We start from the raw sequence: 19,091 nt of genomic DNA on the forward strand, positions 1-19,091 counted from the left end.
TTTCTTTACAACAGAGCACGGCCAACCTTGGGGAGTGTTGGCACTATTTTATTTTTGACCCATGTTATTGCATGCACTGTACTCAACAAAATCCATGTTGGGTACTATCCCTTGCGGCAACGCCTGCGGAATAGGGGAGGACTCACCCAAGACACCTATGGGGGTTTGCGTTTTCTGCTAACTGAAGGGGAATGGGAATCCAACCTAGTCATTATCCTACCATATCCCAACCCAAGGTTACATGCATAACACCCTTCACACACTATTGATATCAAGCACGAATCATTCTCAACAACAAAAATTAAAAGAAAAGGGGTGTGCCCATTATCCTTAGCAAACATTTATGTTCATTCAACCATTAATACCACAACTAAACCCTACACATAAAAAAAAAAACTAACATGCCACCACAAAACACAGATATATGGAAGTTCCAATATCATTATATTACCAAAAAGGGTGCCAATGGTATTAGATAAGCTCTTAATCCTCTCGGCTCACTGACCTAGTTCAACATTACATAGTTACAAAGTTATCAACCAATCATCCCAATGATTAGATGGCTAACTGACCAACCCATGGAGAGGAATAGAGCAATATAACATAACAACACTGAATGGAACGAAGCAAAACTGAACTAAACTGAACTAAAGACCATAACCCTAAATTAAAATAGTATTAAATTAATTAATTTCATATTTTATTCTATAAATTTGGACTTACTCTATATTTTAATATTTAGCCCATGTCCCCTTAGCATTTTAATTCATTTTAATATTATTATATTAATTCATTTCCTACTTTCATCTTTATTTTGACTTAATATAAATCTTGATATTTGACTCAAGTCCCCTTTAACATTCTTAAAATTCTTTTTCAAAACTAGTCGTTATTTCATAACCGTTAGAAATTTAAAAGGTCTCTACATTGATCTCTATATTTAATCGGGTGCCATGATCTAGATCCCCATCTTGTCCTGACGATGAACCACACTAGATTGTTTGAAACGCGTCGACAAAAAATTTTCATGTGATTTTCACCGAAAGATAGCTCAACAACCTTAATGTTGTCAACTTCTACTAACTTATACAAGATTACATGCATAAAATTACCATGATAACTACTTCTAGTAAAGCTTGTACTATGGGCAGTTAAACTGTTGTTTACCAAAATTGGAATTACTCAAAACATGGGCATTTGAAATTTGAATTTTGAGCAACTTCCTACCTAACTCCTCCTTTTCTTCTGTGTCATTGAAAACTGCGTAGTTTTTCACTAGATGTTGTCATTGCACGTTCATACATGTCTGCACAATGTTCCAGCGCACCATTCCTACTTCCTTTGCCTACATGCATGCAACCAAATCTACTCCAAAACTTTCCTCCAACAAGCACCCAAAACACACCTGTGGTTCATCCCGAGCCACTTAGCCAATATTTATTGATAGGCGTTTTGTCCTAATGGTATCCTTCAATGAAGTGAGGGCCTTAAGGGTTTCCTCAACTTCTTGTTCCATCTTAGTGAACTATGTTTGGATCTTCGTAGAATCTTGTAAAGACATGTCCTCAAAGATTATGCATTTCACGACATCATCGAGGATAACGTTAATCTCTCGACAAGTTATGCTAGCAGTATTCATCACACAAAGTGCTTCCTATTGCAATCCCTCAATTTATTGATCTCTTGATTCAACTATAGCTTCTAGATTATAACAGTCGTGTGATCATTGAAAGGCAAGTGACTAAAACCAGGAAGAAGTTGCATCCTTCTGTCTTATGCATTTTGAACTTGGCAACCTAGGTCCTTAAATTCCGGATTTTGCACCATAATAGTCCAGAAGGCCACACATTCGGTGGAAAGAGGTTGAAATTGATTATGCAACTGCTTTAGTTTTGTATAACATGTAAATACATTCTTAGCTTCCACACGACAATGTCATTCCTCCAAAGGTGTAAATGTTTGTCATTTTAACTCTTCGACTTGGGCTTTTAATGCTTATCAATATTGGGAGCTTGTTTTTCTACTTGGGTGCCTTCCTCTGGAGATTCAACCACAACTTGCGTATAAATTATTTCCACGACTGCCCTTATTTCCATCTCCTTTGTCTATTTCCTTATGTTTTTCTTCAAGGAACTATGCTCTTTCATGTCGCCCAACTTCATTGGTTGTAGCACCTCCCTGAATTCTAAAGTAGTAGCACTAGTGCATGTTTGTAATTCAACGACAATGCTATCTTGTAATTGATGTGAAGTATTTAAAGTTAACTAGGAAAAAATCAAATTAATGTGCATTGAACCTTTCACCTACTGCGACACTGCTTCCATAGGAAATTCTACCACCTTGGGAGGGATTTGGAGTGCTCAACTGTTACTGGAGGTAACAAAGGTATCCACCCATGGTTCTAGAATATCTAGCGCACTCTAGTTCGCCAACTGCTTGGATGGATTAGTAGTGGTGGGTTGCATAGGCGCCCCTCTATTGACCTCTACCAACTGTGTCAATTTATCTAGCTTGTATAGAGTGTGTTGTTCATCCTGCTGCACCTTCTCGATAGTTGCCCGTGTCTATTCATTGAACCTACTCAATGCTTCCTTTTTCTTTTAATCAACCTACTCAACAACATGTTCTATATCATCCTCTAAGATGGACATCACTTAAAAGACCCGAGTGCCCTTTCACTTCATCCTGGCGCGGGATGTACCCTGCCCCACACTTATTGTGGTAGCTCTTTTTACTCTGGCGCTTGTTTTAGCTAACAGGGTTCTTGATTGTTCAGGCTCCTTATCCTAGCCTTTCTCTGAGTGACTTGGATTTTGTGTGGATGTCCCACCTTATGGCTTCTGTTGTCCTTCCTGCTCAACACTACTTTCCAAACTCTCAATATCTTGCTCCTCTACTAACAACAACTTCCAAGCATCCTCCCAAAGAGAGATATGTGCATGTACATCTTCATTAGTGAGCGAAAAATTGCACGCTTTCCACCGTTTATACGAATCCCTCTTAGCATGAATGTATAAATGGTGTGAATCAAACTTTAATCGCGCGATGCTCTCATACTTCTGAACCACTTCTATATAAATGTGCGGATTCCCTTTGATGGTCGGACAAATCATCCCATGATAAAGAAAGAAAGTAACATTAATGTTGATCTTGCACGTAGAAATCGTAGGGGCCCGTAATTGTTGAAATCACACGGCATCAATAGGGAGTTGTGTTTCTTTGACAGTTTGTAGGTCCACGAGCATCGCCCATTCATAAAGTGTGATTACAATAAGTAGCCAAGCTTAATGAAATTTTTCACCTGAGTCTTGCCCAACTTTGCAACCCACCACAAATTGATTGAGTAGGTATGTAGCCCAATTCATTATGACACCCTTCTCGCACTTACAGGCTGCCAAAATCTTCGTCCTTTATTTAATCTCCTTCAACTTTGTTATGCACTAGGATGCAGAGTTAGGCTTGTGGAACTCCTTCATCATTGCTTGCTTAATGTCCTGCAATGACCTTGGTTGTGTATCTGAGCTTCTTCCATTTTCAGAAGGTTGTCTACTTTAATGTACTCAGCATAAACCTGATCATACTACTCACAATATTGTTCTATCTGTTCATAAATCTGTTGCTCTGATTTTGCGATGGCTTCCTTATGCTTTTAAAACCTCTCCCAGTTATCATCTTTCTATACCATTCATAATGCATAATGAAGCGGGTAAAAGAACAAAATCTGTTGCTTTTTGATTCTCCATAATGAATCCGCCATGACCGAATAGACCTTTCATTTTCGATAACTGAGGGTAGAGATACACTTCCACGGGGGGAAGATATCTGCGATCTCCACCCTCGTTTTCACACGTTTATGTATATAGATCAATCAATAGCTGGTACAACGTACTACAGCCCCTACAGATCTCAACGCATGGGACCAGATGTGGAGCAAAGGTTTAAGAGTCAAGCCAAAGTGTGATCTCTAAAGGTAGTTCCCAACTATATAGTCTTGGCATTTTCATCTTGGACATTATTGGCATCCCAAACTGCCCAACTATACAGTGTTGGCATTTTCATCTTGGACATTATTGGCATCCCAAACTGTCTCACAGACAAACTAGTGTTGTTCAGGATCTTCATTCCCAACACCATGAAAAACCAACAACTTCAAGGTGTCCACCATTTTTCTCTATCTACCAGCTCCTAATCATTTTCTGCTAGATCAAACTAGTATATGTTATGATCCACTCCCTCCAAACTAATTAGTCTAACTCTGGCTACTATGTTGACTCCCTCCACTGCGTTGATAAATGCGACTATGAAAGGATTGAAGTTGGTGCTATTGGTGGCAATGTTCCACCAAGACTCTGGGACGGGGAGACACGGGTGTGGGGAGACGCACAAGGGGGACGTGTGTGTACCCTCAAATTTCAGGGAAATTTAGGGGGACGGGGGGACGTCGGGGTATATAATTTTTTTAATACACACACACACACACACACACACACATATATATATATATATATATATTAAAAAAATTATATACCCCGACGTCCCCCGTCTATATATATATATATATATATATCTATTTCAAATTCATATTCAATAATGAAAGCATAAATACAATGATACATACATAATTGAATTAAGTAATGAAATACATTGATCCATACTCATCATCCTTACTAATACATAAATGATTCATCCGTAGACCACGAGATTCAATAATGAAATACTCTGATACATATTCATCATTCATTATTCACCATTCTAGAATCTACATTGATTTAAAAATTAAATTCATCATTCATCATTCTAGATTCTAAATTGATTTAAAATTAAAATTCATCATTCATCATTCTAGAATTTAATTAGTACTAAGCAAAATAGACTATAATAGAAACTGAAATCTAAAGACTGGAATAGTATTTTGATATAACTAAACTCAAAAACAGTGGAGTGATGAGTCTAAAAGTCACTCTAAAGTACACAGAGGGCTTGGCGCTCTTGATTAAATACTAATTCCATACCTTTGTACATGACAAAATGCAATGGAAACATTGCAATCCATCGAATCCTGAATTCCTGAAAAACTGTTAAGTCTGCTGGATTTTGAGTGAGATCCAAAATTCCACTTTCTGCATATGAAATTCAAAGAGGTCGGAACCACTCTCAAACATCCTGAATCATTTCATGGTAATGTTAAAAATTTAAGTAAAAGGATGAAAATGAAAGATAAAGGAGAATGTCGCTTTTACTTGAAGAATTTAACATTACCATGAATTGCATAGCATTAGTAGGGCAATATGATCAAATACTAGGTTTCCCCTATCATAAATCATTGTTTACAAGCAAATTTAAGAGGGACGCATAACCCATTTTGAGGGGGGATTTTGAGGGGGGACGCCTAGGCGTCCCCCTTTTGGGGAGTCGCGTCCCTCAAACTGGGGAAACGTCCCCCCTTGCGTCTCCCCACGTCTCCCCAAAAGGGGGACACGGGGAAACGTTTCCCCAGAGATCCTCCTGTCCCGGGTGCGTGGGGTGCGAGGCGTGCGCGCATCCGACCCTGGGGGACGCGTCCCTGTGGAACACTGGTTGGTGGGCACAAATGCAACTCACGATTTTATTAGTGAGAGGACTATAAATTCATTGCATTAAAAGACATGGGTGTGGGCTTTGAGCCACTTATGTGTACACTAGTTAATATAATCTATTTGGGCAATTGTGTCTGGTAACTCCTGACAACCTAAAATCTTAAAAATCTCACTAAAATTTTCATTATCTTCTGAGCAAATCCTTAAACTAGAAAATATATATATATATATATATATATATATATTATAACAAATATGACTTCATTCTACTCGTGGAAATATTTTGAACATTCTGTTTTAACTCTTAAATTTTCATCGTTTTTGTTTTCTTCTTTCAGTTTTAGATCCGAGAACTTTAGAAAAGAGTTGCAGATATTCAAAAGCTTTAGAAAAGAATTAGCAGATATTATCCTAGTGCTTTAGAAAAGAGTTGGAGATATTCAAAATGTAAAACGCTGTAGCTATTGAATCATCAAAAGAATAGCAGTACCAAAATGAAATGATTGATACCTCTAATATTTCTGTTTGTGTGTGTCTGAAAAGAATGAAATAGTAGATGTAATAGAAAAGGAATAATTGGAATGGAAGGATCGGTGGAAGGGTCAGGTATCCAGAATTCATTCTCTGAATTCAATGGAATTGAATTGAGGTGTCATTGAGCCAAAATGCTTTTAAGGAGGTTCTAATCATTGGAAATCTTTGTCATTAGCTTTCCCTCCTGCCCGGAAATTTCTAGCTTAGAGGGTCGGGAATGGTTCAGCCGTGAGCTTGGGAAAAGATACTATTATTATGTGTTGCAGTCAGTTCATACTTCTGTAAATAAATATGCATACATGCTACTCTCTTGAGGAAACATTTTTGACCTGTTAACATGCTGTTTTAAATCTTAAAATGTGTGAAACATATATCAATGTCGTTTTCCGTGTCTTTCTGATTTCTTGATTTCGATCCAAGAGCTTTAGGAAAGAGTTAATAGATATTCAAAAGGTAAAACGCCAACACATGGAAACCATAAAGGAAACGTTGTGGCCATTGAATCATCAAAAGAATCTCGAGCTCGATTTTGTATTACCAGTACCCAAAATGAATTGATTGTGTTACATGCGTTTCTGTTTGTGTGTTTCTGACAAAGAATGAAAGAATAGATGTAATAGGAAAGAATAATTGAAAGTTTCTTTTTCTGTGTGTCTGAAAAAGAATGAAAGAATAGATCATGTGTGTCTGAAAAAGAATGAAAGAATGGGTGGAAGGGTCAGGTATCCAGAAGAATTCATTCGCTGAATTCAATGGAATGGAATTGAATTGAGGGTTCATTTGCATTCGTGAATGGAATTGAATTGAGGGTTCATTTGCATTCGGGAGGCGGTCCCTGTGGGAATCTTTTGGTGTCTCCACAGTAATCGTAGATCATGTAGTTCTTCCTCACCCACTCCAGCCTCTGCTCTTGGTTCGATTCCAAAGCAGCCTCCACTGCAGCGGCGTCAAAAGAAGAAGCAGTAGCAGCACTGAAATTGCGGAAGGATGCAACAAAGGGCGCTTTAGTCCAATCGGTCTTCACAAGCCCACCTCTGGTTGCCCAATCATCTGCATTCCAAAGGCTGGAGTAGACGCTCATTGCTTGGCTCTTGGGATAATGATAATTGTTATCCACTTTACCCAACTCTGTCTCCCTGTTCTTAAACACTCGAATAGGACTCCCGTCTACAGAAAATCTGAACAACAAATTACAAGAATGTCAGGGTCATGGACTAGTTTGAGAGGTCACTGTATTGTTTTCAATAATATTGAAAGAAAAAGAATGATGAGAATACATACATAATTTGGTTTGATGTCCAGAGCACGGAGTAAGTGTGGAAATCCAGGGTTGGGTCGAACCACAAGTAAAATTGCTGCTCACGCCCACCAAGGCCTTGAGCAAAGACATTAGTGTGCAAAATATAAGGATCTCCGGACAGGTTGCCCAGAAATTCGAAGTCTATTTCGTCGTGTTTGGGACCTTGAGATGATAGCTGCAGACAGCCGTAAGAGCAACAACAAACATGTTAGCAGAAGAAGTTATACACCTTCAGTCTAATGAACCAAGATAGTGCTAATAATTAATTGAATTCAAATAAGGTGGAGTTAATTACATAAAAAGTAGTGACTGTGCCTGCAGAGTTGCCCGGTACCAACTTGATTTGGATATCAATCTTGGCAAATAGATACTCTTGCTTGGATTGAATACCACAACCTGTCATCAGAGAAGAATACTAAGATTAACTTATCTGATCTTAGTTGAAGTTCATTGACAGAAAAAGAAAAAGGCGTAGGTAGCAGAAGAAAAGCAGAACTTCAAATAGTACCTGAAGAGCGGTCAAGAGTAAGCTGCAACTCTTGTCCATTGTCAATGATTTTAGCACGATCATTACCCCATGTAATGTCGACATCATTGTAGAAATTTGCAGAAGCAAGAGCTGCCGAGGAGGCCAATAAAAGAAAGAGGAGGTGAAGAGGTGTGTCCATGTCGATGTCGATTAGGGTTTGGGAAAAGAGTTTGTGATGCAGAGCAGCAGTTCCAGAAACGAGAGAAGAGATAAATTGTCGCTGTTGAAGGTAGAAGATGATGGGTTTGAACTTTGGGGTGAGTGGGTTTGGGTTTATATAGGGAGAGAAGGGTGTATGGCATCTGTGAGTGGGGAAGGGAGGAGGAGGCGGAGGCGGGGTAGGGAGGAAACATCCCACGAAGAAGAGGCAGAGGGGCAGCCAGCCAACTGGTGTGGCTCTTTGGGTTTGGGCGTTGAGAAAACCAAGAATTCCTCATTTCTCTGTCTATTTGCGCGTTCCAACTCATCACTCTGCAGCCTCTCCATTCTCCGCGTTTCAGGTTCCCAACCCATCCAACATCCAACTGGCATTTTAGCTTTCACTTGCATAAACAAAGACAGCAAAGCAAAGAAAGCAGGTACGTTCCTTCCACCCACCCAGCGCCACCACCTGTCACATTCAATAATTAATCTGTTTTTATGTTGTCAAGCCCTTCAATAATTAATACGTGTTTATTGCATTGGATTCTCCAAGGAAAAATCACTCCCATTTTCTTTTGTTTCACTTTGACTCCAAGTTGCACTCTCCACTCACTACTAAATAGATTATATTAATAAGGTATCATAAAAATCTTTAAAATATATATAATGAGTTGTTTTATATAAATTTGCAGTTTTCAAATTTTTTATTATGAAAATTTGCATATTTTTACCATTACTATAAAACTTCTATGAGTAATAAGTATATTGTTGTAGTAAATACTTAAAATACATATAATTTTAAAAAACATAAAAACTTAGGCCAAATTCATGTTCAATAACTACTTCTTCTTAATAACTTTGTATATTCATTTCCACTTTTCTTTGGATTAATGAATAGTTTCCTCTTCTTTTTGGTTCCCCCTTTACGTTGTTGGAGACACATTGGTTTGAAGCTACTAAAAGTGAATCCTTGTGACAGGTTCAAGGCTATATTCTTCAACATGCAATGCTCTGAAACTTCAACCTTCAAAGGATCGGACTCAGCCTCCCTTAACGCTCAAAGGTTCAACTACCTCTTCACCATAGATCAACTCGCTCAATGAGGGAAAAATAATTCGACACTTGCAATTATACTTTCATTCGGCCTCCTAAAGCAAAAAAATTCGACTTTCACTCTGGATAGATAAAGCGACCTCCTTGCTGGATCAATTTGAGCTCCCTACAAGATCAATGATTAGCTAGGGTGGCTTTACAGCCACCGAATCCAACTGCCACCAACTAGGGTGTATGTTCCAGCACTGAAACTATGAAATATTGAGCGTCATCAAAGAAGAATAAGATTATCTTAGCTTCATTGGAGTTAACTCACAGAAAAACACATAACTAGCAAAATAAGTGTAGAGGAAGAGTAGAGCTTGATGGCATGAAAATCAAATTATTACCTAAAGAGCAGTCAATAGTAAGTTGCAACTGTCGTCCATTGTCAAGGATTTTAGCATGATCATTGCCCCATGTGATGTCGAAATCACTGTAGAAATTTGTAGAAACAAGAGTTGCCAAAGAGGCTAAAAATAAATACGAGGTGAAGGGGTGTGTTCATGTTGATTATGGATTGGGAATGGAATGGGTGAAGATGATGGAAGAACTTGTGATGCATAGAAATTCAAGAAATTAGAGAAGAAAAATACAATCAATGTGTATAGAATAGATATGAAGTGTGGGTGTGGATGATGGATGGGTTTGGGGTGAGTGGGGGTTTATATACAGAGGAGGGAGGGAAGGGCGTATAGCATCTGCGTGGGGAGGGAAGGGGGGAAGGAAACATCTAAATAATAGAGCCAACCATCTTATCCCCATCGTGTGGCTCTTTGCCTCTACAAGGAAGGGTGTATCACATCTGCGTGGGGAAGGGAGGGAATGAGGTAACTTTCAAAGAAGAGGCATAGAGGTAGGAAACTAATTCCCGTTGTGTGACTCTTTGTATTTGGTGTTGAGAAAACAAAGATTTTCACATTTCTATGTCTATTTATGCATTCAAACTCATCACTCCACAACTTTTGCAATCCCTGCATTTCAAATTTCCAACTCATCCAACATCCAACTGACATTTTCATATGACTTTCATAAACAAAGAGAGCAAGTCCATTGCTTCCTTCCACCCATGCCCACTACCAATAACATTCAATAATTTATCTATTTTTATGTTTCCAATGGATTCAATCATTTATGTGTGTTTATTGCATTTCACTGTTTAGAAAAAATTACTCCCTTATGTTGCTTCAATTGCCTCCAACTTGGACTCTCCACACACTTTTGGTCTTATGGTCTCCCTTCCTGACAATGGCATTCAGAAATGATTTTCCACACCCATGATGACACTTCATTTGCAATTATATGTATTATTAATAACAATAATGAATAGTATTTACACACATGCAAACACATAGTTTAACTAATAAACAAAATGACCTTTTTTCTGAGCATTTTTCTCTGTAATTTTTGTTCAAAATTCACTACATATTTTTAAAAATCATAAGTTTAAGTTGTTTAATTTTTAAAGAACGAGATTCTCGAGGATTGTTTAGAGTGTTGAATCCATTTTTGGATTCAAAAGTGTATTTTAAACCCATGAGGTGTGGACCAATTGGTTTGTGTGGGGTTCAGTCCCCATTAGGTCATAGTTTCAAGCCTCATGGGGAGGGGTTGAGGAGTGGAAGCCACATTGGGGGAAATAAACTTCCCAAGTGGCATCCAGGCTTGACCAAAGCCTCACACAACCCTGGTAATAAGCATCCCATTGTGGGTAGATCAGTCTTCTTCCAACCAATAAGCAGGCTAGCCCTGTCCTAGGCTCTGCCTAGTCAAAAAAATATATATGTATTTTAAACAATAAGAAATCAATATATATATATATATATTTCATGGAAAATACTTTTAAATTGTATATGAAGAAATTACATTGCATCATCACTCGTCATGTCATAGAGAGTTTTGAATTTGCGTTTCCTCAAGTAACTACAAACTGGGGTGTTGCAACACCTATTCACCTTCCCATGTAGCATCTTCCACCACCAAACCCTTCCATCCAATTAAATACTTCCAGATGACTCTACTCCTCAATTCCCTCTCCCTCACATCCATGACCTCTTTTGGAATGTGGACCAATTTCCCTTCCTTGTCAAGTGGTGGAAGCTCTGGCATGGCCTTCACTTGCTATCCAAGCACCTTTTTAAGACAAAAAAAAACACGGAAAACATTTTGAACCTTTCATTCTTTTGGTAGTTCTAATGCATAAGCAACCTCCCCAACCTTCCTGGTCACTTTGTAAGGTCCAAAATATCATGTCTTTAATTTCTCACAGTCACTCTTCTTTAAGGACAATTTTCTATATGGCTGAAGTCTCAAGCAAACAATACCCCCTCCTGGAAGCTACACTCCACCCTATGGCGACATGCATGCACCTTCTATCAGTTTTGGGCTATCTGTAGGTTCTCCTTAAGGATTCTAAGAATATCCTGATTCTCTTGCAACCAATACCTGGCCATCGAAGCCCTGTTATCTCCTAGTGCCATATCAATGAATATGGGAGCATCATTCCCATACAATGCTCTAAAAGGATTCACCCCGATAGAAATATGCTAGGTGGTCTTATAATGGGACTCACCCAAGTGCAACCACCTAATCTAAGTTTTATGTTTCCTAACCACATAGTTCCTTAAATACCCTTACACCCACTTGTTGATGATCTTTATATGGGCATCTTTCTGTGGATGATAATTGGTACTCAGGATCAGCTTCGTGAAAACTAATATAAATAGTTCCTACCATAATGCAATGAGGAATATGATATCTCGGTCACTGAAAATGTGTTTGGGAACTTTGTGCAGTCTAAAGATCTCCCAAAAGAATGTCTCTTCCACATATGCCACTATGTAGTCTGAAGATATGGCCATGAAATGAGTGAATTTTGTTAGCTTATCCACTGGCATGAAGATATAGTCTCTCCCTTGCACCTTCAGAAAGCCTATAATGAAATCCATCGAAATGCTTTCCCATTTTTGATCTAGGATCAACATAGATTGCAGTAGTGTTGTTGGATGGGTATGCTCTATTTTATTCCACTGGCAAATAACACATTCTGCTACATGTCTCCAAACATCCCCCTTGAGGCCATTCCATGCAAATCTCTCTCGTTCCTGCCTATATGTTTTGAATAATCTTTGGTTTCCATCTAGGGGTGAGTCATGGATGGCCCTCATGATACTCTCCTTGAGCTATGACTTAGGGACTGAGGATATCCTCCCTTTGCAAAACATAATGTCATTGACAACCCTATACTTATCATCTCGAATTACTCCATCCATTAAATCACATGCAAATTTATTCTTTGAGTACTCCATTGGCACGAGTGCCTTCCAATCACTGTTGGTCCCTGTGAGGGAACAAGTCATTGGTTTCCTAGAGAGAGCGTCGGCCACCACATTCTTCTTTCCCTTCACATATTTGATGTTGAAGTCACAGGCCTAAATTTAGCTAACCCATTTATGTTGCCTCTTGTTGAGATCATTTTGTTCCATTAAGTATCTCAAGTTGTTGTGGTTTGTCTTGACCATGAATCTTCCTCCCACCAAGTACTTCTTGAAATTTACTAGTGCATGCATTATGACCAATATCTCCTTGTCATATATCAAGTAGAGCTTCTTTGATTCCCTTAGCTACTAAATCTCGAAAGCTATCAAATTCCCATCCTACATCAATACTACTCCTATACATTCCCTAAGTCATCACACTCTTAAAAAAAATGTTGTGAGACATCTGGGAGTGCTAGAACAAAATATGAGCTCATTACTTCCTTGCAACTTTCAAAAGTGTGTTGCACTTCTTTTGTCCATTTGGATGGCCCTTTCTTCATCAAATCTATTAGGACTACCATCATTTGAGTGTAGCCCTTGAAAATGTGTTTTTATTAATTGTATATCCCCATGAATCCCCCCAACTCTCTAAGGTTCTTGGGTGTTGGCCACACAATTATAGCCCAAATATTTTCCTGGTGGACTTGCACTCCTCTTGTGCTAATGATGTGTCCAAGATACAAAATCTCTACCATTCCAAAATCGCACTTAGACTCCTTAGAAAAGAGATACTATTCCTCTAATATGCTTAGCATCTCCTCTAAGTGTCTCAAGTGCTCCTCCCAGGTTCTGCTATAAATGAGGAGATCATTAAAGAAAAATAGAAAAAACTTCTGTAGTTACCTCTTGAATATATGGTTTATACATGATTGGAAGGTTGTTGGTGTATTCATTAGTCCGAATGGGATGATGAGAAACTCATAGTGCCCATGACGACACTTGAAGGATGTTTTTTATGTCTTGCTCTTGAACCATGATATGATGATATCTTGATATCTAATCAATTTTGGAGAAGTACACTGCCCCATGCATCTCATCAAAGAGCTCATTAATATGTGGTATTGGGTATCTTTTCTTTATTGTCATATTTTTGAGGGCTATGTAATCTATACACATGCTCATTGTCCCATCTTTCTTCTTAACCAGTACTATGAAGGATGCTAGTGGGTTAGCATTGGACCTTATTAAGAGAGAGATTTTTCGGCGAAAATCACATGGAAAATCATTTGTCGACGCGTTTCGAACCAACTTGTCCTGACGATGAACCACACTTGTTGGTTCGAAATGCGTCGACAAATGATTTTCCATGTGATTTTCTCTCTCTTAATTGATATGGATCACAGAAGCCTGAACTCTATTATTGGACCTTATGTGCCCCATATCTAACAATTCTTTAATGGCCTCCTAGGTCTCTCCTTAAATATTTTGGGGTGCCTATATGGTGTGGTGATGATTGTCTTTTCCCCCTCGAATGCTATAGTATACCCCAAACCCTTGTTTGGTGGTCTAACTGGCAGAATGTTTTAGAAGACCTTTTGATGCTTATTAAAAAAAGCCTACATGTCTGCTAGGTAATGCATATCCCCATATGATGCCTTTTGTTGTGTCACCATGCACTACCCAAGACATGATATATCTCCATGTCATAATATACCTTCCATTTCTTAGTGGTGACCACTCTTTGAGCCTTTAGTGATCATTCCTCTTAGAAGCACCATCTTTTTTATTTTCAATTTGTTTTTTCAAATCTTTTTGCCCAATTAGGTCTACTGGCTGGTAATTTCTATTGTTTTATGGTCATCTACTATCTAAAGAACTCAGTTCTCCTACAAGCTTTCTTTTTCAAACCTCCTTCTCATTGAAAAGCCTAGTGGGCCTAGGATTGCTTCTTAAGCAAGTTTGTGGTTTGTGTCTTGGGTTCAAGGCTTCTGTCTGAAGTTCGTGGATGTTCTTGTTTTCCAGAATAAGAAATTGATTTCGATTCCGTTTGTAGCCTAGATTTCAAGTTGCATTGCTTTTCTTTTCCTTGTTGCTTTTGTGCTTATTGAGTGTCTCTTTGGAAATTTTGAAAGTTTTTATTTCTTGACATTTTTGTCGGTTTGCTGAAGTCTTTTACTATTGTTCAGGTCAGTTTGTGCAAGTTTGAAGTCTTTCTTGTTTCAAGTTTCATTCATTAATGAGTTTTATAACTTGCAATATTTAAAGACTCTTTGTGCTTATTTCTTGATCTTTCGAATTTAGTATTTCTTTTTGTGACCTCAAAAGTTGTTTTAGTTTCCTTAAAAGAAAAAGACAAAAAGATAACTTTGCCTTTCTTTTTCTTTCGAAGCTTTTAGTTTTTTGGTTTCTTTTGGTTTTGGTTTTTGAGCAATTGTGATCTTTTTCAATTTGTTTTGCTTGGTTTTGAGGGAAATTTGTTATTAAATTTTTTCCCTCTTTATTGTCAAGTGGGCTTATTGATTTTATAAAGAAACACTTTTTCTTCTTGTATGAGCATCCATGCACTATCATTATAGTTTACATTAAGATAGTTTGCATTGCATACATTTTAGTCTTTTTGTTAGCTTTTGGGTGTGTGGAGTGTGTTTTCTGGAAAAAGAAAAATTTGCTTGTACACGTTTATTTGTAGAACTCTATAGAAATCCCTTTTCATTGAAGAAAATAACTGCATTTGCATGTAGCTAAGTTTCTATTGGTTTCTATTGCGTCAAAACATCATTAGTTTCACTCTCATTTTTATCCATGACTTAAAGAACAACCCTATAAAATCAAGTGCTTTAATAAAATGAACTAGAACTTTTATTTTTGTCATTAACAAAGGCCAACAAGTTTAGGTTCATTAGGGCCTTGGAATAGGTGAGTGGAGAGTTAACTCTCCAAGGCCGCTCAAATTATCAAACATAGAAGTTGAATAACGAGAAAAATCCAATATCGTTAGAAAGACTGGGAAAGCTTTGTGACTGGGAGTTAAGAATGAGGGAGAGTGAAGACAAGGAAGAGAGGTACCCCCTCTCCTACTTGTTGGATTCTGCCTCACGGCTGTTTTGCCCAGATTTTGATACGATTTGGTGCCCATAGTTGCCTTTCCTAAGGATCTCATAGGTGGCTACGGAGGGGAATCCTGTGGCACCTAAGGTAGACGATGCATCACATTCATTAGTACTTTGGAGGGTACCCTTGGAAAGCTTAGGTGCTTTCACCGGAAAAGGCTTTTGTCTGGAGGTCAATGTAACTGTTTTTGTTACCTTTGCTGGTAGGCTTGGGTCATTATTATCCCAAAATATCTTCAGAAGTTCCCTTACTTCACTTTCTTGTATTTTGGTTTCCAGTCCTCGTCACCCGGAGTGGTAATAATTGAAAGTTGCTTGATTGGTTGCATCGTTAGGGACTTTATAGTCGAGTGCTCTTTGCTCTTTGTATTTAGTTGGCTTTAGGTGGATTTGTCTTGTCACTTTTGGACTTTAGATTCTGAGTGACTGACCTACCACTCCGCCGATCTTGAATGGCTTTTGATCTTTTTTTTTAGATAGTGGAGTTGCCTCCTTAAGGGCAAAGGTTTTGATTGTGCATCTCTCTTTGGAAAGTCTTTTGTACATTCTCACAAGGAAAGGATCTACGAATAAGTTTGGTATGGCCAATATTCCTGGGGAGACCAACCAAGGTACCCTCCCAAAAGGGGATCCTTGTGCTTTTCCTTTCTTCGGAAACGTTGGTACCCCCTTGATGGCCACTTTGAATATTCCTGGATTGAATGTTGGACTACCAGTTTGGCTGTGGTCCACTCCGAATATTCTTGATGATCTTGAAGCTTCTCAAATGAATGCTTTATTTTGAGGGCATCAAATGGGTGTTAATTGTTCATCTTCTTTCATAGAGAAATTTGGGATTCCTCTTTCTCCTCCCTCTTGTAATAAGAGATCTAAAAATATGAGAAAGAGGAAGACGAAGAAGAAGAATAACTCTATCAATTCATCACCAACCTCTGCTAGTCATGTTGGAGATGAGCTTTCAGCCGCCACAAGTCATGCTGGGGGCATAAGTCTAGTCACTGCGAATCATACTAGCAATGAATCATCATCAACCTATGCTAGTCATGTTGGAAATGAGCTTTCAACCGCTGCAAGTCACGCTGGGAGCATAAGTCTAGTCACTGTGAGTCATACTAGAAACGGGTCACCTACCTCTATGAGTCATATTTATGTTGACTCACCTGCTTATGTGAGTAGGGCTGGGGACACAAGTCCTATCTTTCTTGGGAAAGAGTCACTGACCTCTGCAAGTCATGTTGGGGACTCTCCGCAAACCACTACTAGTCATGTTGGCGGAATGGATGTTGATCAGAAACCTAAGCGTAGAAGCCTTAAACCTAAGTTTCCTTGTAAGATATGCAAGGGAGACCATCTTACTCATTTGTAACCTGGTATTCCAGAGGTACAAAGGATATAGTCTGAGTTTGAAAGTTCTTCTACTCCTGAATTTGTTATGGTTTCTTAATAGTCTCATCAACCATTGGTTGATATATTGAGATAGTGCAATCTCTGGCTGATTACACTCCTCTTTTGGGGGGTGAAGTGCCTAAAAATAGAATCTGTTTTATTTCTAGTACAGAGTCTTCTGATATAGGGGGCATTCCGGTTTCTTCGAATGTTCCCCCTCCAAGTTCTAGGAGTGTCTCCTTTGATTGGAATAGTCTTTTCGAGCCTTGTCTTCCTTCCGCTGCACCTTTCCAAATAAAGGTTAGAGTTAATTCCATAAATGTCTATCGATGTATGGTGGATGAAGGATCCTCTACAAGTATTATATCCTCCTTAACTTGGAAAGATTTGGGTTCTCCAAAGTTGTTGACAGTTGATAGTCAGTTGTTAGTCTATGATAGAAGATCTGGTGAATCTATGGGTGTTCTTCCTCAATTGCCTATTACTTTAGGTGGGAAGACTGCTTTTATCGATATGATGGTGGTTGATCGCTCTTTGGATTTTAATATGCTACTTGGGCATGATTATGTCTATACTATGAATGTTGTGGTGTCTTCACTCTTTCGAGTGATGTGTTTTCCTCATAACGGGAATATTGTCACTGTTGATAAGCTTGCATCTGATAATCACCATCCTAATTCGAATTTACTACAGAATACCCCTTGGTTTGTTCCAAGTGTTCAAGTAGTCTCTACCCTGCCACAGGTGAACTATGTGGCATTGAATCCTTAATGTTCAATTGCTTCTGAGAAGGATCCTTTGAGATATTATTTTCCTTCTTGGGACTTGGTCCCGACAGTTGACCGAGTGATTTCTCCTATGGGGACATGGGACCCCTTAATCCCCTCTTTTGATCCTTCTGGTTCTCATGATTTCTCAGAGTTCGATTTGCCTTCACAGGAGGAACTTTTTGAAGCCATGAGCCTTAACTACCAAAGGAGTCCTTGGCTTGAGCCCTACAAGGGGTTTATCTTGAAGAACTATTATGTGCAAGCGGCAAGACTGTGTGGTTCCCTGTACCATATTGTACATATAAGGTATGCATTTTCAAGTTTTGTATTCTATAACACAAGCTTTTATATGAAGTTTATATGTGGGACTTCTTGTTTAGTGTTCCTTCTTATGTCTACAGAACTTGGAAGATTTCTCCTTTGGACATTTTTATGGTTGATCCGTTCTGATAGGTATTAGTTCTCGAAACTGGCATATAGGTTAGGTTTTTCACCTACATTGTGCATTTATCAGTTTCCTTTTCCATTTTGGCCTTAGGATCGACCCCACCAAGATATGATGCGGAACCTTCTCATTGCTTAGAAGTGTCATGACTTGTGTGGTAGAACCTACCTTATCATGGGTGCCCTAGATAGTACCTTGTTGTCACTTGGCACCCATGCTGAATTTTTGTTCTTAGGCTTGGGAGTCTTCTTTAGTCCCGCCATGACTTTTGCGTTGAAGACTCATTCTCTTTCTTCTTCACTATTTTCTGGCTTTATACCCTAGAGGCTCCTTTGTGTTGAGTTGTACTGCTGCATTGCATATTTCCTATTTGCACCTTTTGGCCTTGAGCCGACTTCACTTGGACTCGTGTTTAAGCCACTTTTCGACCATGTCTTCTGCAAAATCAACCTCCAGTCACTTAGCCTCTGCAACTTGAAACACCCTTTTACCTGTGGAAAGAACATTCCTTTGAGTGTCATTGACCAGTTTCACCACTTTACATTGAGCATAGGAATGTTCCCCTCCCAGGAACTAGAGCATCTGATTTTTCGACACTCGTTCTTTCCACTGTACTATAGCATGATTTTATTCTTTTTCAGGCTTCATATAAAAGAAAAAGACAAAAAAAATTATATATCCCAAAAAAGAGTGGGAATGGGACATTATTTCCATGATTAATGGCAGCTAGAGTCAGTTGTGTCGCCCTTGAACAAAACACTCAAAAAGTAAGTCTTTCCTCCATTGGGATGGGCTTTAGTTTGACTTAGGAGAGTCTTAACCTTGTTATTGAGTCAATACTCCTCCGATTGGTTATCTCTTCCAATCATATGGAGAGTTTGCTTATGCCTCCTGCATGATGAACTTATACAAAGTTATCATATGATGCCATGTACTCACAGTTGAGTC

General features: G+C 38.7%; 1 protein-coding gene across 1 annotated transcript; it reads right to left on the bottom strand.

Moving 5' to 3' along the window:
* Positions 1-6,613: 6,613 nt before the first annotated feature.
* LOC149250204 (xyloglucan endotransglucosylase protein 1-like) lies at positions 6,614-8,189 on the bottom strand. The gene is made up of 4 exons (XM_089458955.1): positions 7,919-8,189; positions 7,706-7,806; positions 7,392-7,585; positions 6,614-7,288 (listed from the first exon to the last, which is right to left on the bottom strand). Exons 1-4 carry the CDS (start codon positions 8,076-8,078, stop codon positions 6,922-6,924), a joined length of 822 nt encoding a protein of 273 aa, XP_089315081.1. The 5' UTR covers positions 8,079-8,189; the 3' UTR covers positions 6,614-6,921.
* Positions 8,190-19,091: the final 10,902 nt, after the last annotated feature.

The sequence above is a fragment of the Pinus tabuliformis genome, chromosome 7 (assembly GCF_031772625.1).
Source record: "Pinus tabuliformis cultivar Carrire ecotype Pingquan chromosome 7, CPIR1, whole genome shotgun sequence".
Lineage (NCBI taxonomy): Eukaryota > Viridiplantae > Streptophyta > Pinopsida > Pinales > Pinaceae > Pinus > Pinus tabuliformis.